General features: G+C 48.8%; 3 protein-coding genes across 5 annotated transcripts; 1 reads left to right on the top strand and 2 right to left on the bottom strand.

The window, feature by feature from the left end:
* The first annotated feature begins 981 nt into the window (after positions 1 to 981).
* Positions 982 to 5,742, top strand: pcsk1nl (proprotein convertase subtilisin/kexin type 1 inhibitor, like). The gene is made up of 5 exons (XM_086113405.1): positions 982 to 1,170; positions 1,978 to 2,194; positions 2,956 to 3,139; positions 4,527 to 4,619; positions 4,689 to 5,742. Exons 1-5 carry the CDS (start codon positions 1,117 to 1,119, stop codon positions 5,005 to 5,007), a joined length of 867 nt encoding a protein of 288 aa, XP_085969531.1. The 5' UTR covers positions 982 to 1,116; the 3' UTR covers positions 5,008 to 5,742.
* A 241-nt stretch (positions 5,743 to 5,983) lies between these two features.
* lhfpl4b (LHFPL tetraspan subfamily member 4b) lies at positions 5,984 to 9,337 on the bottom strand. The gene is made up of 6 exons (XM_086113414.1): positions 9,112 to 9,337; positions 8,634 to 8,892; positions 7,630 to 7,834; positions 7,444 to 7,523; positions 7,201 to 7,348; positions 5,984 to 7,119 (listed from the first exon to the last, which is right to left on the bottom strand). The coding sequence occupies exons 1-6, from the start codon at positions 9,123 to 9,125 to the stop codon at positions 7,100 to 7,102; spliced, it is 726 nt and encodes a 241-aa protein (XP_085969540.1). The 5' UTR covers positions 9,126 to 9,337; the 3' UTR covers positions 5,984 to 7,099.
* Positions 9,338 to 9,610: 273 nt separating this feature from the next.
* hdac6 (histone deacetylase 6) lies at positions 9,611 to 25,296 on the bottom strand. 3 transcript variants are annotated; one of them, XM_086113396.1, is made up of 29 exons: positions 25,216 to 25,296; positions 24,060 to 24,155; positions 23,741 to 23,869; positions 23,539 to 23,624; positions 23,074 to 23,158; positions 22,954 to 22,994; positions 22,761 to 22,857; positions 22,585 to 22,682; positions 22,317 to 22,421; positions 20,921 to 20,989; positions 20,706 to 20,832; positions 20,247 to 20,312; positions 20,070 to 20,129; positions 19,798 to 19,887; positions 18,440 to 18,546; positions 16,797 to 16,864; positions 16,549 to 16,681; positions 16,338 to 16,466; positions 15,405 to 15,573; positions 15,050 to 15,255; positions 14,781 to 14,973; positions 14,505 to 14,654; positions 13,564 to 13,741; positions 13,200 to 13,336; positions 12,932 to 13,114; positions 12,114 to 12,230; positions 11,873 to 12,019; positions 10,998 to 11,126; positions 9,611 to 10,824 (listed from the first exon to the last, which is right to left on the bottom strand). In XM_086113396.1, the coding sequence occupies exons 2-29, from the start codon at positions 24,147 to 24,149 to the stop codon at positions 10,756 to 10,758; spliced, it is 3,258 nt and encodes a 1,085-aa protein (XP_085969522.1). In that variant the 5' UTR covers positions 24,150 to 24,155; positions 25,216 to 25,296; the 3' UTR covers positions 9,611 to 10,755. The 3 variants fall into 3 exon arrangements, with proteins under 3 accessions (XP_085969522.1, XP_085969517.1, XP_085969523.1); XM_086113391.1 differs by having other exon boundaries at positions 14,505 to 14,973; XM_086113397.1 differs by lacking the exons at positions 24,060 to 24,155; positions 25,216 to 25,296 and having other exon boundaries at positions 14,505 to 14,973; positions 23,539 to 23,658; positions 23,741 to 23,872.
* Between the last annotated feature and the right edge of the window lie 2 nt (positions 25,297 to 25,298).

Genomic DNA, 25,298 nt, shown 5'->3' with positions numbered 1-25,298 from the left:
TCATCACGAGAGGAAAAATAACACATCTATTAATATTTGTCCTCTGGACTATGATTTTCTCAACTCAACTCATTATTTTGATGTGTTTCTTAATGTATTTTCACCATTTTTATGGCATAAATCGCAGAAAATTCGGTATTTCCTGCTCAAGTAAATCGTCTCATTCGGAGACGAGTGAAATTGTATTTCCAAGAGAGTGATCAAGTCTTGAGAGAAGGTCATGGTCAGTGATGGCACCCGTACTGAGAGAAGACTCAAGTCCTGAGAGAAGTCGTGGATGGCTGTGTTATCAGCAGATGTCGCTCGTATTTGTCAACTGTGGGCTCGGGAAGCCCTTTGAGACTCACCTGACTTCAATCGAGAGGTTGTCATCGCTCACGAAGATTCTAGTCCAAAATAAAGACTCAAGTTTTGAGAAAAACTGCTCATCCCCGGAGAGGGTCCTTGAACGTCTTGACAGAAAATACCCTCACTTTCACTGTCCCTCGTCTCTGTCACGTTTTTGCGAGGTGGTAGTTGGAGGACCCCAAAAAGGAGGGAGGCAGGGAGGATTGACCAAAATGTATTGAACAAAATGTAAACAGGAATACACTGGAGAAACGAACTCCCAAAAAACTCACTCAAATAAAGTCCAGAAAAACCACAAGAAATCAAAATAGCAAAAAACCTAAGACAGAAAACAAAACATGACACGTGCACAGAGACACACAATGATCCGACACTGACTGTTCGGGCAGGGAGTCCTTTTCACCACACACTAACGAAACAATGACCAACAGGTGTGCCGCTGCAGGAGGAGCCCTACAGTGCCACCTGTTGGTCAAAAACAGAACCACCCTAACAGCCCTTCTCTCTTTATCTGGTCACTCCACTCTCTCTCCGTCTGATCATTCTGCCCCTTTTCTATCTCTTCCCCCCGTCTCCATCCTCTCATCAATCTCTCTCTCGCTGTTGTCACTCACCCCTGCCTGTTTCTCACTCTTTCTCTCTCTCGCTCTCTCTCCCTCATCTATCTTGATCTATCTCTCACCCCTCCCCTGTCTCTCTCATTTCTGTCCTCTCCCCCTCCCGGCCACCTCCTTGTTGTTGGCTTTTCGTGCGCGTTCAGTGCTCAGAATGGCGTCGCTCGGCCTCCTCGTGCTTGGCGCTGCGCTGCTCCAAGCCGCTCAGGTAGGCGCCATCGCGTCCTTCCTCTCATCAAGCGTGATGCTCCACTTTCTTGGGCTGTTTCGCTTCCATTTTGTGGACGCAAGATGCGTGCGTGTGTGTGTGTGTGTCCTTGCCTATCTGTGTGTGTGTGTGTGTGTGTTGATGAATGTTGCATTTCAGCCCCCTTTGTCACCATAGTGACAAGAGGCAGTAGCCCATAGCAACAAGGCTTTCCAGTCCCTGGTGTCCAGTGTGTGTGTGTGTGTGTGTGCATGTGTGAATAAAGATGACGATGACAAACATGACTTCATGGTAGCCTTACATTTCTCTACTTGTATGTCATGTCTTGGTTTATCGTAGTTGCTTGCGATTGCAATACGAGGGGAGCCGAGACTACCGGCGACAAATTCCTTGGCCAATAAAGATCGGATTGGATTCTGATTAAGTTTGAGTGTACACACAGGAAACGTTTGGATTTGCTTCGGAAAAACAACACCGCATCAAATGAATTCGAAGAAGCACGGCGGACTAGTGGCAAGGCAATTATTATAATATTTTTTTTTTTACTTTGTGTTGCAAGGCAACGTTTTTGTTCAGAGCAAGCTTGACATACGCCGGCTTTGGAGTGAAGTGGAAAAAAAACAAAAGGAGAGCCATCAGCCACCGACGCACTTTCATCTGATTATTGAATGGGATGAAAGCCGCCCAACGCACGACGACGACGACGACAAAATGAAAACACTCACACGGCGTGCGGGGGGGGGGGGGGGAGGTGCTCCCATGGAACTAAGCATGGCGTAAACCGCCAGGAAAATGGCCTTTTGTCAGTGTGCACTTGCAGCTCGCGGAGGAGTCGGACGTCAGAACCTGTTGGCCTACGACGACGACCGGGATGAGGTGATGTCATATCCGGCCTACTACCGCTCCGACGGCTGGAGCGGGCCCAGCTTGGAGCAGGCCCTTCAGCGATTGGTCGAGAGGGGTCAGAGGCGAGAGCAGGACCAGGAAGAGGAGGAGGAGGAGCAGCAGCAGCAGCGCCGGACAGGTTGGATAGGACATTTCAGCGTGACATTGCGCGTACTTCCGAGTGGCAAAAGGCCGCCGAGCCTCGCTGATGCTGCCGCGAGCGAGCAGAGCCTTTTTTTCTGTCATTTGACAAAAGCGGAATTAACATTTCAACAATTTCAAAATTCCGATCCAGTTACGCTAATTGAGGGAAGCGGCTAATTGACTTTTCTCTCTTGCTCGGGTGAATGGCACAGATACACGCTTGTTTGACGATGAAACGGATAGCGCGCAGTAGCTGACGTAAGCTATCGGGCTAGCTGCTACGGGATGTTTTTCGAAAGGATTCAAAGATATCTCCCCGTTTGGCCTTCTTCAAGTGGTCTTGCGATCTTCTCCATACAACGATTTGTGACATCCATTCAACTCATCCTCATGACAAGTACCGCCGTATGAAACAAAGATGGCCACTTGAGCCTGTTTTGCCGCTCCGTCCTCTGTTCGTGACCTGGGCACCCTTCCGTCATCGTCCGGCCGTCCCTATTCAGCTAATCATCGTTGTCCGTCCCCGTCCGTCCTGGTCCTTTTGAAGCGCTTCCATCCCAGGGAAGGAATGGCCATCTCTGGGATGAAATGACCGCTATAGCGTTTGCGAACAAAATGAGAACAGTAAGTGGCCGGAGTACAACACGTTTTTGTGATCATTTTTTTTTCACTTGTCTTTGTATGAGACGGCTTCGTACCGCTAACGAATATTCACGTGAGTTGACCGATCCAATCCGGTGTGTCACTTTCACGCAGCCACCATCGCCACTTTGCTGCGCTTCCTCGCCAAAGCCGAGGCAACGGGATCGGTCGACCCGGGGGACCTGCAGATGGAAGGAAAGGACTTCCGTGGCCGGGGCCGGGGCGCGAGCATGGGGAGGCCCCCTGCGGCCTGGTGGACCCTGGTGACACCGCAGCTGCTTCAGGCCCTGCTAGACAGGTGACGGGGATGGTCCTCAATCTGGAGGATGTCATCAACCTTTTTTGAAGAGCTTGCTCACAACTAGTGGCGGCATTTCGGCATTGCGGTTGGCACGTCTGCCTCCCGAGTTCTGACGTTTGGGGTCAGCATCTGGATGCGAGCCTTCCTCATTGTGGTTTTCAAGTTCTCCCTGCACTCGGATGGGTCTTTCCTACAACATTCCCAAAATCAGACCAGTTTAAAAGTCATTAAAGTTGCAAAAATTGCAACACACCTGCTTCAAATGAACAAGTTCAATGTCAGGCTTGCGCAGAGCTTGCTGATGATCTGATCATTTGAATCAGGTGTGTTGCAACAGGGAGAGACTTGGAAAACATGCAGGGCAGCGGCCCTCCAGGACCGGACTTTGACACCTATGCAAATTGTGACCGATTTTTTTTACTTTCTGGACCTGCAACTGCCAATTCTGATTATCGGTTGTGTCACGTCACCGCAAAGATTGAAAGGACCGGCGATCATTTCAAACACGTTGGATATTGTCGTAAGTCCGAGATGAGGAGAACACTGATCTAAAACGGCTCAGATGACCAATGCCAAACGATGGCGATGACGGGAGCATCGCCATCGAGTAAAACCCTCCAACTTCCAACCATCCATCCATTTTCCGAACCGCTTGATCCTCACTAGGGTCGCGGGGGGTGCTGGAGCCTATCCCAGCCATCTCCGGGCAGTAGGCGGGGGACACCCTGAATCAGTTGCCAGCCAATCGCAGGGCACACAGAGACGAACAACCATCCACGCTCACACTCACACCCAGGGACAATTCAGATCGTCCAATCAGCCTGACATGCATGTTTTTGGAATGTGGGAGGAAACCGGAGCACCCGGAGAAAACCCACGCAGGCCCGGGGAGAACATGCAAACCCCACACAGGGAGGCCGGAGCTGGAATCGAACCCGGTACCCCTGCACTGTGAAGCCGACGTGCTAACCACTGGACTACCGGGCCGCCCCCCTCCAACTTCCTTCTGACTTTTTTCGTTTTTAGTTTGTGACTGGAAAAAAATGGTGAGGTGGAAGACCAGCATTCATCTGACTTGATAAAGACTCTACAGACTCGTTGAAGTGTCTTTACGGACGACATGGACTTTTTAAAGAGTCTTTACAGACTGGTTGAAGAAGCTTTAAGAGACTAGTTGGACTATCTAAAGAGAGTCAAGAGTTTCCGACAAATCTTGACAGATTAGTTTACGAGTTTTTACTGACTGGTTGGACTCTCTAAAAAGCAAGTTATTGTTTTTAACTCATTCAGTACCAGCCAATTCTAGACCAAGACTGGAAAGACGTTTAAAAACGTCTTTGGCAGTGAATGAGTTAAGAGTAAAAAAGTGGCGTGTGATTGGCAGGATGGAGCCACGGGTAGGTGGAGCCCAGCTGGCAAAGACGAGACTCGAGCGATTCCGGGGCGATAACTACGAAGACCTCGGTGACGATGTGAGGTAGGTGGCGCGCATCGCTCAGTCCACTGAAGGCCGAGAGACTCTCATCGCGGTGTCCCGCCTTCTCAGACATTTACTCGCGAGGATCCTGCCAATCATCAGCCCCGACGACGGACCCTCCAACCGGCGCGCAAGACGGGATCTATCCGCCGCGGAGCCCGCGGGAAGTGCCCGCCGGAGAAGCCGCCGTTCTCTGGGGGACGAGGACGAGGCGCCGCCATCCAACAGCGAACCGCTGCTGAGGGTGAAGAGGCTGGGCGAGGAAGAACAGGAGGGCCAGCGGCTTCACGCGCTGCCAAATGCCAACGCACGCTACGGCGCCCGACGCCGGAGAGCCGCCCTCAACCACGTGCTGCTTCACCAGATTGTCAACTACATGAGAAAGTAGGCGGCCGGGAGAGCAAACGAAGGAGGAAAGAAGTGGTGATTGAGCGGAATCGTCTTTATTGTCATGAACGTACGCATATTTATTGCTCACTTTTATTACGACTAAGGGAAAATCCTTAAATAATGCCAGATCGCCGTGATGCGCGTTCCGCCACTTTAGCCATTAACGGGGCCGGCCGGAAAGGAATGATTTCGAGCATGCCCGCCCGCCCGACAGAATAATCACCGAGGGTCCTCTTGAGCGATATCTGACAAGCGGGCCTTTTGCTGAATTTGATCGCAAAAAGGAAAAATAAATAAATCGCAAATTGAACCTGATTATCGGAATGGGTATAAACTATTTTAGGCAATCGCAAGATCAAAGGCATCTCGGAGACATCTGCCAATCTGGCCTTTGCCGACTCTGCTCAGAACCGGGTTAAAATTTTTCGTCTACCCCTCTGCAGCCATTCAAAAGATTAGGGGGTGAAAAATGTTCATCTTTACACACCCTACACGACAAGGTCGTAGCTGGAGTCGAAACACTCGGCCACATCTGCCCCATCTTGGGTTGCTCATTTGTGTCGTTTGATGAGGGCAGCGAAGTTCAAAGTGGCACCACCGAGATCATCATTTGAAGCGCTGTGCTTAGTTCCTTCTAGTTGTCTTTGTGCACTCCAGCTTGTCATGTGATCACAAGTCTGCGTGCCAGCGTGGCACACTATATACAAAAGTAAGAATAAAGTTCAAAAATGTCGGCGATGTTTCAACGTCACTCGACTGAACACGTCACACCAATGCGATGAATGCTTGATATCGCGCAGGCGGCAGGAACCGGTCCCGGACGCATGGCGGCGGTTTTTGCCATCCGTGTTATACACGGCATGACAAGCGGCAGTGCTGGGAACGCGTTACGTGCCCCAAAATGAAAAGTCTCCCCCCTAAAATGTTCTTCATAGTGCACAACACGAAATCGACCCCAAACGGTGATCCCAAAACACTTTAAAAATCATTTTTTTTAATCACAACGCCATCCTATAAAAATAAATGGCATGCAGATGATTTGATTTTGGGAGGAAACATCTGTAAAAATACGCCGGACTACTTTCTCCGTAGCCATTTCAGGCCTTTTTTTTTTTAAAATTAATCATACATAAAGTACATAAATAGTCTAATTCATAAATACAGTGTATGACAAAGGACTCTTTATCTTTCCTTGGGAACTATACTGTATCTTTTGTTGAGCAGCTAGCCGTTGGCGGTTGGTGTTCACATCTGTCACCGCCAAAAACCATTCAGATCTTTCTCTGCATCACCTTCAAAGATTACCACTCCGCTTTCTTCTCTCCTGCTGTCGGACCTCGACTGGAAATTTCCGTCACGCCGCAGTTGGCTGTCTGCTGGTGGCCAACCTTACCTAGTCCTCTGCTAAGCTAGCACGTTAGGGGAAGAGGGCATTTGCGCACTATCTCAGTACTACTGTCTTGATTATTCTCAAAGGCTGACATGCTAACAGTAGTTATACGAGCACACAACAACTAAAAAAAAAATAATCATAATAGCCTAACACTTGGTACAGATGAAAACACCGCATGGAAATGTGACACGTACTGATCAACCTCACTGATGCTAAACTAAAACAAAGCAAAGTACACAGTTGTTTTTAAACATCTTGACAGAGTTCACATGACAAGGGGGGAAAGAAAATGTCTGACTGTGTTCTTTTGCGAAATACAATGATGAAAACGTAGTCGTGGAACAAGAAATAACAGAAGCTAGGCTAACCGTTAGCGCCGGATAATAGCTCAGGACAACGGGGCCTCCGCCTAACGCGATTGGAAAGGCAGAAAGATGCTCAAATTGTGTTATCACACTCGACTGAAGCTAGCCATGCAAAGAGAAGAAGGACTTGCCTGCCATTGTGTTTGGGAGCTAACGATGCGCGAACTACACTTACTGCTAAACACGTGATGTGCTTGAAAACAAGGAGCTGATCAACAACAACAGTTCCACCTTTCATCATCATACAGGGGGTGTTTTCACGACATCGCCATGATGTCATGGTGATGACGATGTCATTGTTTGTCTGAGAAGGAAGACAAGTCCCGCGGCGCCTACGCCGACATCAGCAGTCCTGTGGTCGTGGTACACGCGCACACACAATAAGTCAGGTTGTCTCTTCACATGTGCAACTTGACGACGCGCACGAACCCACCTTCCTTGCCGAGCGGCGGCAGCAGAGCATCTTGCCTGTTGGCCAGCACAAACGCCAGGGTGGCCAAGATGGCGGCATCCAAAACGCCCAGGATGGCAAGGATGAAGGCCCAGTGGATGGAGCAGTTCCCCGACGAGAAGCTGCCCACCTGCGTACGACACAGACACGTGCGCGAGCGCACGCACGCACGCCGCCGTCGACCATTGACTGTGTCGAATCAAACCAAAGTCTCGAGACACTCACCGAGTCGCCGCACAGGACTCTCATCTCCGGACTCTCCCATGAATCGGGGAACAGCAGACAGGCTAATGCCAAGCAGAACCCTGAAGACGGAGATGGGAGCAAATAACTAACGTCCCAAGTCCTAAAAATTTTGACTCCAGTCAAGCCGCGTGACTGGACGCCGGCGGCAATGAGAAGCGAGCGCACCTGCTGTGAGCTGCAGCCAGGCGCAGATCTTGTAGACGGTGGCGGCACTGCAGAATCGAAAGAGGCAGAGACAAACCACGCTGGTCCACACAGCCCATAGGGACACGCCGACCAGGACTGCCACGGACTGGAAGGACGGCAGAGGGGACAGGCTGGACAGACGGCCGCGGCAGTCAGGAACCGGCCTGTCCGAATCCAGACACACCTGATGTGATGTGGGAGGACATGGCGAGAGAGTCAAAGTCAAGGAGACATCCGTCCGTTTTCTCGAACGCTTGTCCTCAATCGGGTCAGTTTCCAAAATTGCTTCGGTAAACAAAGAGCCTGAGCTGAGATTTGTGCCGTTTGTGTATTTTGAGCAGTGCATAACAGCCAGCATGACTACTTTATGTTCGTGACATGCGACGTTACATTTTGAGTCCTCAAGGTACCTGCAATGATTTGCAACTGTAGGTAAATTTATGCCTCTGCGAGAACAAGAACTTTGGAAAATAGAACCGGATGTTTAATGGTTTTACTTTAAAAAAATTACCCATTGTTATCGTGTGTGTGTTTTAATTGAAAAGTCATTGAATGGACATGAAAATAATGAATTAATCAAAGAACTTCTAGACTAGGGGTGTCAAACTCATTTTAGTCGCGGGCCAATTTTGAATCACGTCTTTCTTGGAGGGTTGTTATGACAGTAAAACCACAAAATTATTACACAACAAATTAATAGATTACTAGTTCTCCAATCATTCATATAAATTATAATAGTTTGTTCATTTATTGTTCAAGTGGGTGTAAACAGGGTAACAAAATCACTGCCAAATTTTGGTCCCGATTTTTGGGTTGTTGACACACGCGCATTCGCGGGCCACATAAAATGCCCTGGCGGGCCAGGTCTGGCCCCCGGGCCTTGAGTTGGACACGTGTGTTCTAGACCAAATCTGAACTTTTTATTGCTGCAAATGGCGAGCGTACATCGGCGAAGTATCCTCTCGATGGCAGTTTGCAATCACCTCAAATAATCCCAGGGTGCCAGTGGGCGGGGCCGGCCCCGTCCCCGGGTGGCGGACGTCGGCGGTTCCGATCCAGGACGGCTGCACCAGGATGACCACCTGGATGATGGCGAAGCACAGCGTGCACACGGCCCACAGGGCGCCCACCGCGCGGGCGCTGCGCACGAACTCCGTCTGGTACAAGCGGGACAGGTCGCCCAGGCCGGGCGTCGCCGCCGACGCCATGACCGCGCGCACCGGCCCAGGGCACTCAGATTTCCTCGGAGGATGGAGTCAAAAATCAAAATAAGATCACTGAATGGACGACACGAAATGCTTGTTCGCGACTTTCATCCATCCAAGCGTGGGTCGCCACTCATTACTCCGGCACATATTGCGAAACGAACATTCACATTTCCAGCATTTTAGACTTTCTTCAATGAAGCTAACAGAGGAACGGGGAAGACACACATTGTACAACTTCAGCTCAGATTCGAACCTCAACAAGGTCATGCGAGTGCGCTCACCGCTACCGCATCGTGTTGCCCAAAACGAAAAAAAAAAATGACGTTCGTTCTATCCAAAACCCTCAAGACTCGAACGCAGACGTGTCAGATGATCCGCAGGCGTGACATTTTTGCAATAAAATCCGCCTCGCCAACGCCGAGTGATCATCATCACCGTCTGGGAATTTGGCATCATACGGAAAAGAGGAAGCAAAACAAACCAACCTGCAGCAGCTTCGCGCGCACGCCGTCCGAGAGCGACGCGGACGCAGGCGCGTTCCCGTCTGGTCCAACGACGCGCGTGCCCGCCAGCGAGGATGGGAAAGACCAGGACGCAAATTGACGCTCCACCACAGCGACGCCCGCAGGCGGACCGAGGAACATCTTTTTCAAGAATGAATTTACAGGGGAAGCCGCGGATTCAGCAACTTCCCTTTTCTTTTCTTTTTTGGGGGTGGTGGGTGGCGCGTATTTTTCATGGAAAATGCTTACTGGAGGTTGATCGGCGTTCTTTATTTTCTTCTGAGGAGGATCGTTCTCAGCTTTCTGCAAAGCTTGCTGATGAGCCGACCATTTGAATCAGGTGCGTTGGAAGAGGGAGACATGTAAGGCAGGCTGGATTGGGGATCGCGACGTCACTGGTATATGGACCACTCCTTGTTTGGCGACCAGTCGATTGTTTTTCAAGGTGTGTCGAACTTTGACTGTGTCGGTCTATTTGACTCGCGCTCAGACAGCACCCTAATGAGAATAAGCGAAAATAAAATCAAATAAAAATGCATGGCTGCATGCTGTATGTGACCACATCTTGTTTTTCTCCTCCCACGAGACTGCCGAGCAAAAATGATGTTTGGAAGAAGAACCTTTAACCGTAAAAACATTTTGTTTTTATGATTATTGTTGTATAGAAACATTATTGCACAACAAACGGGCCTCCTCAAGTTGCCACGGCAACCTCAACATCCTAACGTCAACACGACTCATTGGGTAGAAGGCAAAGATGGACAGTGAACCCCATGAGCATAAAGAGGCAGAGAAGGTCCCCCATTAAGATGCAACAGTAGTCCCAGTTTCCATGAAGTAGAGCGAATGTTTTCCTTCGAGCTTTGAGTATCCCTGTCTGCTTTGTATTGCTTCTCCGTGTGTGTTGAAGTAGCAGTGGTTTGAGGGTTTATAAATACCGTCACTAATTTAGCCCTGTTAGCCCGCTCATGGCTTTTCCTGCCGTATGTTAGCATGAAGCTAGACAACGTTTGTGATTTGGTTTAGTCGAACTTGTGGTGCTTCAATATATCATTTCTCAATTCTGTTTGCTTTTATGTGTCAGTTTTATCGTAAACTTCAACTGGGAGTGACAAAAACCTGCTGGAGGCAAACACGCCTCGCCTCTCATTTGGGGAGGGTGTCCTCTTCTTTTCACTCTCTCAAAGCGATGTGAGTCGCCCGTTTCGAGACATCGCGCAGGTGAAAATGCTCATCATTGGAAGTGCATTTTAGCAAGTTAAAATGTGTTGAAAGTAGGTGGAAGTGATAAAATGACACCCCCTCAAAAACAAAACAAAAAAAAACAGGGGTTCGCTGTAAAAATGATCAAATATATACAAATCTGAGCACTCTTCATTTTCATCTTGGTTCTCCTAACTCCAGGGTGGCATCTCCTCTCCAAACTTGGCGCTGTGGGCGGCGCTCTTCGCTTCAAACACGGCCTGCACGCATTAACGAGGTTATTGTATCACAGCGGTACAACTTTTCTACTCGTTTAAAAAACAGCAACATCAATTTGTAGTGTGAAACTGTGGAAAAGTTGAGAGAGGGAGACATTTTTTTGGTACCGTACGTTCGAAATAAGCAGTTAATCAACCAATCGGTGAAACATCACCTGGTTGTGCACGTAGGACTCGCACGCATAGCACCACACGGAGAGGTCGCAGAAACTCAGCACCACCGGATGATCGGCTGTCACACCGTGCATCGACATGTGCTCGTTGACGTAGCGGCCGCACGCCACCTGTGTGACATCATAATTAGCTGACACGTGTAAATGTGGTTTCACAGCTTTCATGACGCGCACACACCGTGAGGTTAAAGTAATGCGCAGGTAAAAGGTAAAAACGTTTTCAGTGTATTTTGAGTGAGTGTCATTGTAATTAAGAAGCCAACTATTCATTTAAATTAATACAAAATGAAGAGCATGGGCCCTATTTTCCACCCGGGTGGAGTTTTCTTTTGGCGTTTTGCCTGACTTTGCACTGGTCGAGAGGAGCTTAAACGGGGCGTTTGCGCCGTTGTGGGATTGAACGTAGCTGAGTCCTAGCCAATCTTTGTTGGCATCCCTCATTTGCATTAAAATCAGGGCGGTCGGAGCACACGCCTTGCTTGACGGAAACAGACTCGCTGGGGTTTGTGCATGACATTGGCAGGTAAACTGCAAGATTTCCCCTTGCGGATGACACAGTCGCCCGTGCATGTGACACGAACAGTCGGAGACCACCAGGCACCGATGACGTATGCGGGTACCCTACCATTCCCAAATGTCTGCGGAGCGTCAAGCCGAGCTGCCTGCGGCATGATCAAATACACCAAAATCCCGTTAGATCGCCTGCGCTGCCATTTAGACCTGGTTTTAAGTAGTCTAAAGTTGAGTCTACTTTGTCCCTCATCAAATTGCGAGATATGCCAGGGGGCGCATCACCTGGAACGCCCAGCAGGGCAGATCCGCCCATTTTTATGCTTACTGGACAATCAGTGAGTCACCTTGTAGCAGGTGAGGCAGATCCAGTTCTCTGCCTCCGAGGCACAGTCCTGACAGTGCTGGAAGATATCGATACCAGATGGGGGCAGGGGCTTGATGGCATCCAGGTGAGGACACCAGGACAGAGGGTCCACCACATACATGGGAGCCTGCAGACAGACACACACACACACACACACACGCACGCACATCTGAGTTCATTTGAGTAGGAAATTCCAGAGCAGTAATGGAGTCCTGACTGACCATCTGCACGCCACACGTCAGCTCCAGAGTTCCCTGAGGCTTGGACCAACCGCATGCTCCCCCAGGCTCCGCCTCCTCCCCAGGGTCAACATCTGTTGGTGCGGGGACGATGACGACCTGAGCGTGATAACAAGACATAACGTTGGCAGGCGCTAAGAAAGAAAATGTGAGATAAACTCCATCAACTATGAAACGTCCTTCACCGAGCAGTTACATGATCAAGAGTCCGGTGGTATTTGGTGCATTAATTTAATCATTCATCTTAATGTGATTTATATTTCATACACTTATGTTCACAGCTGCGGTTGCCCTATAAATAAAGTTGAGATTTGAGATCATTTTTCTCATTTAAAAATTGGTTTCATTCATTATTCATGAACTAAAAATAATTAATTATTCATCCGTCCATTTTTTAATCCGCTTCTCTTCACGAGGGACGCGGGGAGTGCCAGAGCCTTCCCAGCTGTCTTCGGGCAGTAGGCGGGGGACACCCTGAACCGGTTGCCAGCCAATCGCAGGGCACACATCGACGAACAAACATTGCCGCCCACAATCACACCCCGGGACAATTTAGAGTGTTCAATCAGCCTGCCATGTATGTTTTTTGGAAAATGGGAGGAAACCGGAATACCCGGAGAAAACCCACCCGGGCATGCGAAAACATGAAAACTCCTGTGTGGAGGCAGACGTGCTTAATAGCACATGGTTGTCCACCGCTGGCACAGAGGCACAGATTACCCCCACTGCCATACCGCTTGTTTGTTGTCATGGCAACACTGATCCGATGACACCTCAAGCCTGTGAAGCCTCGAACTCACCGGTGGCTGTGAGCTTTCTGCTGATCGGCTCTGCTCAGGGGACACTTGACTCGACTTGGCCCTGGACCGGTTCTGCTCAGACGTCACTTCACTTGACTCCGCTTCCACGTCGGGCGGGTGCGCGCTTGGACTGATGTCCAAGCTGGCCAAACCTTGTGTGAGCTGGTCCAAACTGTGGTCTGCCTGATTGGCCGAAACACCAAAAACAATGTCAACCCTTGCCACGCTGCACATAAATATGATGGTGTTTTTGTGTTTGTGCTGTTACTGTGTTGCCCTCCAGTCCAGCAGGGGGCAGGGGTGATTGCTCTGGACCACTCTGTCTTGACCTCCTGCCTTTGCTTTTTCCACTGCGCCTCCGATGAGCGCTCGGAGAAGGTATAGCTGCTCGCAGGGATTCGGGGACTAAGAACAAAAGGATTTAGATCTGTTCTAAATGTGCAATAATATATTTTTTTTCAAGTTTTTCAGACTCATGTTAATTAACACAAAAGTGGACAAAACCTGATAGAAAAATATGGTTGTAAAAAAAAGCTCATTCGTATAGTAATTGCATAGTCATTTATTGTTATCTGAAGTCATATGTGTCACCAAAAAGGTTTGGGAGATAAACCAGACACACTCGCACTCACTGTTTATCCGCAACGACTTCCAGTAGGGGGCGTGGTGCCGGATGACCTCATTGATGGCTGCCACAGCGGCGTCGTGAGGTGGGGGGAGGGGCGTTGCCAGCGAAGGAGGAGGATCACCCAGCAGCACGCTCGTGCACATGGCCATGGAGTCGGAGATGGACGTCAAGTTGTAACCGCCCTGCGACGTGACGTGGGTCACGCGTAACATTGTTTGTCGGTTAGCATTCGGGCGAGGCGATCATTTGGTTTTATGGATGAATTCATGGTTATTTGTCGGGGTGATCATGATTCGTCATTTAACTCATTCAGTACCAACCAATTCTGGACCAAGTCTGAAAAGACGTTTAAAAACGTCTTTGGGAGTGAATTAATTGATATTTTTCAAATGTTGGGTCACTAGAAAATCGAACGCACCTTTGAAAGGTCAAAGGGAAGCTACGCAATGCACAGGGACAGCGTGATCGAATTTGATTTTAGGCTCGGGATGAATGACAAGGACGTGATGAAAAGCTCGGTATCGCAAGAAATCGTGATCACCGAGAGACGTTTGAAGAGGCTGTTGAGAGCCAGCTTGCTTGACCGGCGGCGGGGGCACAACTTGGATGCTCTCGGGGATCACGGTCTACCAAATGAAAACCTTTTGTTATAATATCACGACTTAATGTGGGAATAAAATAAAAACGTAAAATGCAATAACGTGTGGGTTTTTAAACGCACCGATTAGGTCAGTGAGAAACGAGTCAGTGAAGGTGCGCTCAATTTGTTCACCCTTTTGTCCGAAAAGAGATCAGTGCTACTTCATGTGCACGCAGTAACTAGTTCATGCACACAAAGTAGTAGTCCGTGCACACGATGTACTTTGTGTGCACAAAAAAAGTAGTTTGTTCGCACAAAGTAGTTTTTTTTTTTAAATGTCATGTCGAGGACTGCATATAAGTCACCTCCAGTATGAGTAAAACTCGGCCACAAGCCAACGACATCAGCATGTGCGTGAGGTGGGCGTAACACTCGGGGGTCACGCGGTATCCGCCCAGAGGGTCTCCCCGCGCGGCGTCGAATCCCGCCGACACCAACACCAGACCTGGATTGAACTGCGAGGCAAGTCGCAGGGCAAGTTCATCGAGATCGCCTTGTACACACGGCAACGTATACACGGAGCGCATCGGGAGGCGGCGTGCTCTACAGAGGAGACAGTTGACAAAATGCGTGTGCACCACCTCAATGGCAATCGGCATGACGACGTGGTGGAAGGCGGCGAGATATTCGGCGTCACCCATCCTGGCGCCGCTCCACGCCACGTTGACGTTGAAGCCCGTCCCCTCGGCCACTCCCACCCAATTCGGGGCGGCGTCCTCCGAGGACGGGAAGAAGTTCCCGTTGTCATAGCGATGGAGGGAGACGTAGAGGACGCTGCAGACGGGGAGCCGCGCCGGCGGGTGAGCCGGCTGATCAGGCGTGACGCACGGCGGGTCACGCGACATCTCACCTGTCGTCGTCTTCAAACATGCGCTGCGTGCCGTTGCCGTGGTGAACGTCCCAGTCCAGGATTAAGACTCGGACGGGCGCATGCTGGCAAGTCTTCTGCGCGTGGCGAGCGGCGAGTGCCGCCGTGTTGAAGAAACAAAAACCGCACGCGGTCCCGCTCTCGGCGTGATGACCGGGGGGCCGCACGATAGCCACGCCGCTTCTCACCTGCACACAATGGAAATGTGTCTTCGGCATGTCAGATGAGCCGCTACCCGGTCGTCAGGGGCCTGCGCGCCATCGTACCTCAACTGAATTTTGGCCCACAACAACATGGATGTATGCGCGCGTGTTTGAAGTGGTGGCGGGATCGCTACCTGTCCAGTCATAATGTGCTCCACAGCATTGAAGCAGCTTCCGGCGGCCAGCAGGGCTGACTTGAAACTCTGATTGTTGATGTAGATGGAGTTGAACTCTTGGCCCAGTTTGTGCAAATCCCTGTTCTTCATTGTAGTGGTCGACTTCATCCGCTGGATGTGGTCCGCACTGAATAAACATGAACATGCACAGTCATGTTTTTGTTTGTTTTTTTGACAGTGTGATTGTTCATCTTTAGCAGGCATCATGAGCGTGTTTGCGTGCGCACCACCTCGATGGCAATCGGGCGCAGCCATCCGCTTTGTCACCACAGCGCTCCTCAAAAAACACTCCCTGCTCAGTTGACCCTCTTTTTCACTCACACAAACAAATTCACCAGTCCAAGTTTATCCCTGAACCCCCCCCCCCCCCCCCGCTATTTTTCACTTTCCGAGGACTAAGCATACCACCACCCACACGCTCGTTTCCAGCGGTTTTCGTAATCTCTTCGTTTCTGGTCTTTCTGAAAAAAAAAAAAAAAAAACGACATAGTTGACGTCATTCGTCCAAGTACCGTTTCAAAGTTTAGTAAAAGGAGCGCTGCAGCTGTTGTTTTAAACCTTTCACCCTGCACAACTCCTTTTTTTATTTGTATTTGTACTTCGCTTTTATTTCACTTTGCTTTACTCTGATTTGCTCCCAGGTCAGAATGGCAAGTGACAATCTGTCCTCAACTGGATGAATTAAGATTTTTTTTAAAAACACAAACACGTCACCAGTCAATCGTTTTTCAATATGGGCCCACTCTCACTCCAAGTCGGTCAGAATAGGTCGAGCCGTGATCCTGAGCAGCATAAAACCGTTTTTGAAAAAGATGGCAAGCGAGAAAATCGAACTGTCGCAACTGTGACCAGTCAGAGCGCGGCCGAATTTCGTGCTTTAACAACGCGTACGTGTGACACATGGCGAGCTCCTCCTCGGTGGCGAAGCGAGACGGAATGCGCTGGCAACGTTCCACCAGACCGAGCTGCTGATGCCTTGAGAAGATCTTGAAGATTCTTTGCGGCTGCTCAGGATGATGCCTGCGGACAAAAGTGGAGCTTAGCGGACCACGTCAGTCATCCGGTCCAGCGCGGGACGCCCGCAAGGAGCCAACCCAAGCACCTGTCCCACAGGTTCAGGTGCTCCATCATTCTCTCGTCGTATACCAGGCCCGTTGTCATGGCAGCGGGACACGGCGGGCCCTCCTCGTCGGTTGCTAATCTGAGGACTTGTCCTTCAGCATGATGGTCGCCCTCTATAGGAGACACGATACACAAGACCGAAGCTAAAAACGGAATCGACGCTGCCGCAAAGTTACAGGATTGTGAGTGTGTGTGTGTGTGTGTGTGTGTGTGTGTGTGTGTGTTTACCCAGCACTTGCAGTGAGGTCCAATATGGATACAAAGCTGAGATGCTCTCAGAGATGGACTTCAGGGCACTGACGCGCAGAAAAAAATGTCTATATTATGATCATTTTAGTGCACAGTTAGCCCCGTGTTAGCCCGACAGTCTCCAAATGTCATGGCATTGCCGAATCAAGCCATTTGAATTGAGTTTTTCTTTCACAGTTTGCAAGAGTTCCCGGGTGTCTTAATAATCAATCCATCAAACCTTATTGATATTTTCAACATGAAAATGCAACTCAAAGTGCTGTGCAATTAACTCATTCACTCCCAAAGACGTTTTTAAACGTCTTTTCAGACTTGGTCCAAAATTGGCTGGTACTGAATGAGTTAAAAGAGTGTCCAAGGTCGTTCATTCCCGGAAAAACCTCGCCAGGGGAGGCTTCCCAATCAGATGCCCGAGCCACCTCATCTGGCTCCTCCCCACGTGGAGAAGTAACGGCTCGATTCTGAGTGCCGAGCTTCTCACCTTCTCTCGAAGGGAGAGCCCGGACGGACACCCTGCGGAGAAAACTCATTTCGGCCGCTCGTCCCTTTCGGTCACGAGCTACGGGTCGGAGGTGCGGGTTGTAACGTAGATCGAGCGGTAAATTGAAAGCTTGGCCTTTTGGCTCAGCTCCTTCTTCACCGCGACAGACCGATACAAAGTCGGCATCGCAGCAGAAGCTGCACCAATCCGCAGCCTGTCGATCTCTCGCTCCCTCCTGCCCTCACTCGTGAACAAGAGCCCAAGATACTTCAACTCCTTCGCTTGATCTCCTCCCCGACCCGGAGACGGCACTCCACCCTTTTCCGACTGAGGACCATGATAATAAATGGCATGAATACAAAACAAATACAAAAGAGGAGCCTCCCCCCGCCCCCCAACATACACAGATGCACATCATCACAAGCATTGCCTGTGCTCACACTCGCACACACGCCCTAGAAATAATTAACCCATTCAGTACCAACCAATTCTAGACCAAGTCTGAAAAGACGTGTAAAAACGTCTTTGGGAGTGAATGAGTTAAAAGGCCAGTGCCGGAGGACCTTTGGATCCGCGTGGGTTGATATGATAAAAGATGGCCCGAGACCGTTAAGACCTTTAAAAACGAATAAAAGCACCTTAAAATCAATCCTGAAACACACGGGGAGCCAGTGCTGCAATGAATAACATGTCCCACATTTTCCTCCACAGAAGCAACTACTATCGATGTGCTCGCAAGTGTATTTCTTGCCATGGTTGGACAAGCCCTCACCCCTGCCCCCACATTTCAATATTTTCAGAGACAGGAAAATAATTAAAAGATTGACTTTGTTTATAGGACCAAGTCCACCAAAAGTCAGCAAAGAATTTCAACAACGTGGAGTTAACATTAACGGTTAAAACCATTTTTCTGTAAATGGTTAACAGACTTTTCATTCTGTTTGAGTGAAGATGAAAGATCCCATCTTTCGTTTTGAGGTAACGCGACCGGGTCCTTGGCAATGCCACTTTCCTGTTGAAGTTTACTCATTGATTGTGGGAATTGAGGTCATAAAAATGTGAGGAAAAATTCTGAAGTGTCACCCTGTGTGTGTGTGTGTGTGTGTGTGTGTGTGTGTGTGTGTGTGTGTGTGTCAGGTACCAGTCAGAGGGAGCAGTGGGCGGAGCCATTGGTGCACAGGTTCCCCCCAGCAACGCACGAACGCAAGCGGCAGCACCCTTCGCTGTCGCCTGCAGGTCGTAACCTCCCTAAACGTGCATAAAAAGACACAGACGTGCATTGGTACGGATTAAGTAGAAATGTAAGCCTTTTGATAAAAAGCAAACGAAGCCGTTACTCTCGCCGATGACGAGCAAAACCTAGTGTTTAGACCACGGGTGTCCAAGTTTTTTTCGTTTGAGGGCGGCTGACAGAAAAACGGCCACCCTAAAAATTGGTCCATTTTTGGAAACACGCTCAAGTCAGTCAAGAAAGCAATTCCAGATTGTTGGCGTTGTTCGTCAGCTTTCTGTTCAAGGGGTGAAGGCAAATAGTTGAGCAAGTTCAACAGTACATCAACTAATTCATGTGCAGTAATGGCACCTATTTTACCGGCAGCCTCCCTGCTCACTTTACCCGTTTTTAACTACCCTTGCGAACCGTGTCAAAAGTTATTTTTAGGGTTTTGTTTTCCTTTCTTTGTCATCTCGCGGGCTGCTGAAAAATGCAATGGCGGGCCGCAAATAGCCCCCTGGGCTGTAGTTTGTACCCCCTTTCCCACTGAAATTAGCGGGTAGTGGTGATCTGTGGCGACACGCAACAAATTGGCATATTGTCCCTTTCCCATTGACCAACAGAAGGCGATTCTGCCCCCCCCAGCCCCTTTCCACCACTTTGCGTCTGCTTTTTACTGTCCTCAAAATGGTCGAAAAGCAGCGGAGGATCAACTCTTTGCTACTACTGAGACAAGAGCTCAAGGGGCGATCTCCTAGCTTTGTTGTGGGGGCGTGCTATATACGAGGCTGATGGCGCGCGATTTTATGACGCATCACGTACCGCCCTATGTCATCATGTAATTACCAGGAAGTCTCGTGTTAGGCTTTCAAACTGCGAGCGGGGGCGATCAGAGGTGATCACGACCCGCCTCCGATGGCGTGCTGGTGGACACGGATCGACACTGGCCAGAGAGCCTTTCCCACTGCACAAAAAAAGCGTGTTTACCCGTGGTTTTGCGGCAGTGGGAAAGGGGTATTGGACACCCTTGGTTTAGTTTGTTGCCATTCACCAGAAGTACAAAGAAAATTACAATTCTGAACAATTGGCTGAATTACAACAAAAATTGCCTAAATGCTTCGTCTTCGCTAATGCTGCTACAGTTTGTTTGTATGAAAAAATAAATAAATAAACAAATAAATAACGAGAGAACGAGAATATAACTTCTTGTATTATGTTCATACATGAGGCAGCCATGTTGGTATTGTGTTTTCATACGTGCATGTTGTTTTTTTTTTTCTTTTTACCTCGAGAGCCAAAATGAGTTGACCTTCTGCCAAAGACATCAGCATGTGCGTTAGTGTCTGGAAACATTCGGGACTCATGCACATCTGGCCCTGAAAACAAACAAACACACACGCACAGATCTGGGAGTGTGGCGAAATCATTTCAGATCATGAATTTTTTTGTTGATCCCACATAACATGATTTTGGTCTTGCAAGTATTTCTTAATATTTGCAGTCTATGCTAGCAAAGAGCAAGGGAGCCCAACGTGATGTGATAATCACCCTGTCATACCTTGGGATCCCCCAGTGCGGCATCAAAACCAGCAGACACCAGAACCAGCTCCGGCTGAAACTTCACCCACGCATGGACGCACGCAGTTAAAAGTTTGAACGCAGGGGGGGGGGGACAACTTTTTAATATGGAAGTGCGACGTCAACAGTTTTCTGGACAGGAAGCAGTGAGCATTACCTCGTAGGCGACCGGAAGCAGCAGTCGCTGGAAAGCACACATGTAGTCGGCGTCGCCTTTTCCGGCCTGAACAGGGAGACAGCAAAATTGTCAGTAAACGGAATCGGGGGGGGGGGGGTTCCCCTTAGGACGGGTTCCGACAGCATTGATTCCCAACGACTCTGTCCCGTGAGTTCATCTAGTGCGCTGTGGCAGATCATTACAAATCATGTCACTTTGTTGATCTATCTGCCAGGGTCACCCAGTGACAGGCAGAACAACGGAATAGTCTTACAACCGGATGACAAAAGTTACAATTAAGAGTGTATGGACCTGTTGCCATTCATACAACAGAATATGAAACTCATAAAACAGGATACCCGCACGACGGATACTTTTGTTTCGCGGTCTGCCACAAATGATTTCTGAGTGGGCAAAGGTCGGGGGACGCTACGCTTGAGAAGAATTGACATGACTGACCGCGGACCAGGCCAGGTTGATGTTTCGTCCTTCGGCGGGGGCGCCGCCCACAAATGTGCTGTCAGACTCTGGCAGGTGAGGCCAGAAGGCAGCCCGCTCAAACCTGTGCACGCTCACGTACAGCACGCTGACGCATGCATTCACACACATTTGAGCACGGTTCAACAGGACAAGGCTTGTTATTGTTGTGTTGTTTAAAAGTGGGGAGAGGTCACCTGGGGTCTTCCTGGAACACACGTTGGATGCCTTGACCGTGATGAACGTCCCAGTCCACGATCAACACCCTGACGCAAAGACACGATTTAACGCGTTTCAGTCAGTGGCTTCAATTTTTAACATCCTCACTTTTTTTGAAATGTCTTCACTTTGTCTGAAAATGACCTCAGTTTGCTTCTAATTATACCCCATTTTGCATCTAATTGTGTCAAAATATTCTCAGCAAGTGGCTCAAAATCCAGGGCAGTGCGCATGGACGTCCGGCGGACGCGTAGCAGCCTGCCAGGAAGTAACAGGGAGGCTTTTCCCACTGGCTGATCTATTGCTGTCAACACTTTGAAATCACGCCGCTAGCCGCGCTCCCGTTGCATGCGCCCTCTGACGTCGCGATGACCTGAAAATCTCACGCCCACCGTCCGCATCACAGCATGCGTTGCATCGTTGGGCCCTTGCAGTGCAATGAATGCGTTCGGTGTGCTGCGCATTTGCTTCGTGCGGTGCGAAAAGGCCTTAAATGTCCTCATTGCGTGTATGTGTAAATATTCTAACTAATCGGCACGTTTTGTGTTCGTGAGTTCTTCATGTGTTGCGAAATCAGGGGTGTCCAAACTTTTACGTTTGAGGGCCGCATGCATAACAAAGGAAGCACAAAAGGGCCGCTTTAAAATTCGTCAACTTTTTGAAACATGCAAAAATCAGTTCGATATCGTTTGTATTGTCTAGCTCATTTCAAAATCATGGAGGAAATTTTCAAGTTTTTGGGGTGGCCAACAGCCCCCTATCTCACAGAATAGATCCGGCTCTGCATGTCACAGCAGCCAAATCTTCACCTTCAGACCCAAAAAAGAAAGGTGACCCTTATTCAAACAGTTACATGAGGATCATCCATGTAACGTCTTCATCCCTCAGCCAGAGAGCGCAAAGTGCCTCTAAAATGGAATGATCTTAATTCACAAAAGTTTTTTTGAGGAAAAATTGTATAATTCTTTTCATCATTTATTTGTATCATTGAATATAGAGAGAAGTTCGAGAGTACACCCTCCCTTGTCATACTGTCACCTTCACCTTTTTTAACTCATCATTTTGAGTTATTTATTTTTGGGGGGGGGGGGTCATGTCGCGGGCTGCTTAAAAAATGGATGGCGGGCCGCAAATGGCCCCAGGTCGTAGTTTGGACACCTCCTGGTCTAAATCTTCTGTGTCTAAATGTCCTAACCGTGTGTCCACATGTCTTCGGAGTTACGCGAGCGGAACACAGACCAACCCAACCGAAACTGTCAACTGTTTGTTTTTCAAAAATCCTTCCATCCCTGCCTCGTACAAATGTCTGCATTTTGCGTCCAAACGTACTCACTTTGTTTCTTAATAGCCCGACCTTTCAGAACGAAGACACACCTTTTGACTTTGTGTTTCTTCTGAGCGTAACGAGCTGCAATGGCTACGTTGTTGAAAACACAAAAACCGTTAGCCTCGTTTGACTGAGCGTGATGTCCTGGAGGCCTGACAAACACACACACACACACACACACACACACACACACACACACACACACACACACACACACACACACACACACACACACACACACACACACACACACACACGTTATGAGTTCGTTATTGGGGGCGGCCTGAACACCTCATCACAGCCTTCAGATCATACCTGATGACAGCAAAGCCGTTTCTCAGTTCGGATGTCAACACCTGGTCAACTAGCTGGAGCACCGAACCCACCGCCAAGATGGACACCTGGAAGGTCTCCTGTAACACGCATACAACAGATATTTTTGTGTGGGTGCGTGTGCCTGTGTGTGTGCGTGTGTCTGTGTGTGTGCTTACGGGATGGATATAAACGGAATCATATTTGTCAGAAAACTGATGCAGTTCTGTTTCAGACATCGTCTGAGTGGACTTAATCAGCTCGATGTAGTGCTTCCTGGAGGGAGGACATGCGGCAACACACACCACAGACACCAGATCGGAGAAGATGTCAAACATGAAGATGGATTGTTTCATGTTTGGGTGAACTCACGTGTGCACGAGTAGCAGGTCTTCATCAGTGGCTGCTCTGGGCTGAGACACACACACACACACACACATCACACTTCAGTCTCCTGCTTCAGCGAAAAAGTCAGAAGGTCAAACGTCTCACCTGCACTTGAACGCAGCGTGACAGCAGCCCTTGTCTGTCCAACTCTTCCATGATGGATGTCACTCTGGCTGGACTTTCTACATGACTGAACAACGAGGCCAGTCATGAACAGGGTCATGTGACATGCGTGCATTCTACAGTGGTCCTTCTCAAATAGTGGGGCGTGGAGGAGGCCCCTAACTTTAGAAGGAAGTTCTCAATGTCACTGACAGGCACACTCAATCTGACGAGAAGCTGCAGGCGACACGTGACCCGCTCCAAACAGGAAGCCCAAATATGGGCATCATATACGAGCCCCTTGAATGAGGCTCTTCACGCGTTTCAGAGATCAGGTGACTAGAAATGTTTGTGTTTTATTAGATGGCATGTTTTCCATTTTTTTATGAGTGGACAGTGTGGGACCATATTTATACGGACTGCACTGAGAGAGACTACACAGTACAAGGTCATGTTCGGTGAGCTTACTTGGGGTCCCACAGGTTCTGATGACGGGTGAAGGTCTCAGAATAAACCAAACCTGTTCCACTGGCGGATGACCTGCTGGACAGGTCCTATACACACACGCACGCGCACACACACACACATCTAAACATTATTTGGGGCCCATTGGCGACTCCTATCCACAGATTACAAAAGGTTCTTCTGTGATGCGACTGGTTCCGCTCACCAGCCGCTGCAGTTCCACCTGAAGCTCCTCGTCGCGGTCTTCTCGGTTCCTCGTCATTCTCCCTTTCTTCTTTGCCTCCTGCAAGCTGCCACTTTTCTTCTTCCGCTCATTACCTTGAACCACGCCTCCCTGTATTCGCGCACACGCACACACACACACACGGCTGCTGCGGTAACAGCGTAACCAATAAAGACAACTTTGTCGAACTTGAATGCGATGAGAGTTTTTTCAGAGCCCCACGTGATTGGCAAGTTAATATATCATCCACATTTTAAGTCCTTCATCAAACATTGAGTGAGTTAGCGTTCACTTGAGCTACCTGAGAGGGCAGACGAGGAGACCTCCTAACTGACTTTTGTCCACATGATGATGATGCCAATGGTGGAGAATCATCAGCTCCAGACGACATCTCGGACTAGGTTCAATGAAACAAGCCCCCCGCACCCGTTAGTAAACACACACACACACATAAACAGCACATACACACCACTAGAATTTGCTTATGAAATTGACTGCATAGCGACACTTCAAATAAAACAACACTTGTTTTTTTCCAGCGGGGCCTGACCGATTATTGGTTTATAGTCACGCTTAGTGTGTGTTCTAAAATACAAGAAAGGCATCTCAAGTTTTTATTTTGAAGTCATCACTTCATGGCAAAGGAGAAAAATGGAGTCGAAGTAATGTCACTCGACATTAAGGGCCAGTGACTTTACTCGTTATGTTGCTCATGTATGTCGAACATTTATGAATCGAAAGTTAAAGTTCAATTCCTCCCCCACCCAAATATTGGAAGGGCAAGTTCAATTCCTTTGTTTTTGTTGTATACCGAAGACAATTGGCTTTCAGATCAAAATATGTGACATAATTTGAGAATTCCATCTTTAAAAAACTCAGGACAGAGCACCTTTTTTTGGAAGGCATCCCTTTTTCAAGTGAGCAAAATTATCAGAGCAGACACGATTCAATCAACTTCAAGTGAATCACATATTCTAAATTATGTTATTTGGTGGCACAACCCTGAACCTGCAATCACGGCATCAAATCTGTGGGTGTCTTCAAATTGACATGATCAACGCGGACGTTTTGGTAAAGGAAATGGAGCGCACCTTGTCTAAAAACTGCAATAGGAGATGTCTGGAGAATATGCGCTCCATTTGCTTATCCAACTGTCCAGGAACGATTGTGACGTTCTTTCAAGAGCTGCTGTGGACTAAACCTGAAGCTCAGGCACTGCACACACAGAAATGTCCCCGGACTTTTTTTATTTCGGCTGATGTCAAAGCCGCTACGTAATCATCATGCCTGCCCCTCAGATTTTCAGACATGACAATATTATTACCATGGCATGTGCACGTCACACCTAATTCATGGCCACAAATAAGTATGCGTGTAATAGGAATACTGTGGAAACAGGCATTCACTTAATTGGAAAACATCATCATCAACAAGAACATCAACATGAGCGTACTTACAGGAAACTGCCTTTTTGATTTTACTCCTAAGCGCAAACGAAACGACGCACAATGAACGCGTCATAATAGAGCGGCGCGGCCTC

Source organism: Hippocampus guttulatus, chromosome 1 (assembly GCF_054856545.1).
Source record: "Hippocampus guttulatus isolate MCC_2025c chromosome 1, RoL_Hgut_1.0, whole genome shotgun sequence".
Classification (NCBI taxonomy): Eukaryota; Metazoa; Chordata; class Actinopteri; order Syngnathiformes; family Syngnathidae; genus Hippocampus; species Hippocampus guttulatus.
Note: the sequence above shows the minus strand (reverse complement) of the source record. Positions and strands in the feature narration are given on the sequence as shown.

What these genes read in the sequence shown, in the direction of transcription:
- pcsk1nl (XM_086113405.1), top strand. Translation starts at nt 1,117, where the DNA reads ATGGCGTCGCTCGGCCTCCTCGTGCTTGGCGCTGCGCTGCTCCAAGCC. An exon ending in CGCTGCTCCAAGCCGCTCAG is followed by an intron (nt 1,171 to 1,977) that starts GTAGGCGCCATC and finishes GCCTTTTGTCAG; the next exon opens with TGTGCACTTGCAGCTCGCGG. An exon ending in CTTCAGGCCCTGCTAGACAG is followed by an intron (nt 3,140 to 4,526) that starts GTGACGGGGATG and finishes TGTGATTGGCAG; the next exon opens with GATGGAGCCACGGGTAGGTG.
- lhfpl4b (XM_086113414.1), bottom strand. An exon ending in CTGGCTGCAGCTCACAGCAG is followed by an intron (nt 7,524 to 7,629) that starts GTGCGCTCGCTT and finishes CTCCGTCTTCAG; the next exon opens with GGTTCTGCTTGGCATTAGCC. An exon ending in GAGTCCTGTGCGGCGACTCG is followed by an intron (nt 7,349 to 7,443) that starts GTGAGTGTCTCG and finishes TGTCGTACGCAG; the next exon opens with GTGGGCAGCTTCTCGTCGGG.
- hdac6 (XM_086113391.1), bottom strand. Translation starts at nt 24,149, where the DNA reads ATGTCGTCTGGAGCTGATGATTCTCCACCATTGGCATCATCATCATGT. An exon ending in TGCTTCCGGTCGCCTACGAG is followed by an intron (nt 20,130 to 20,246) that starts GTAATGCTCACT and finishes GCGTGGGTGAAG; the next exon opens with TTTCAGCCGGAGCTGGTTCT. An exon ending in TCTGCCTCACCTGCTACAAG is followed by an intron (nt 11,127 to 11,872) that starts GTGACTCACTGA and finishes GATGTCACACAG; the next exon opens with GTGGCGTGCGGCCGCTACGT.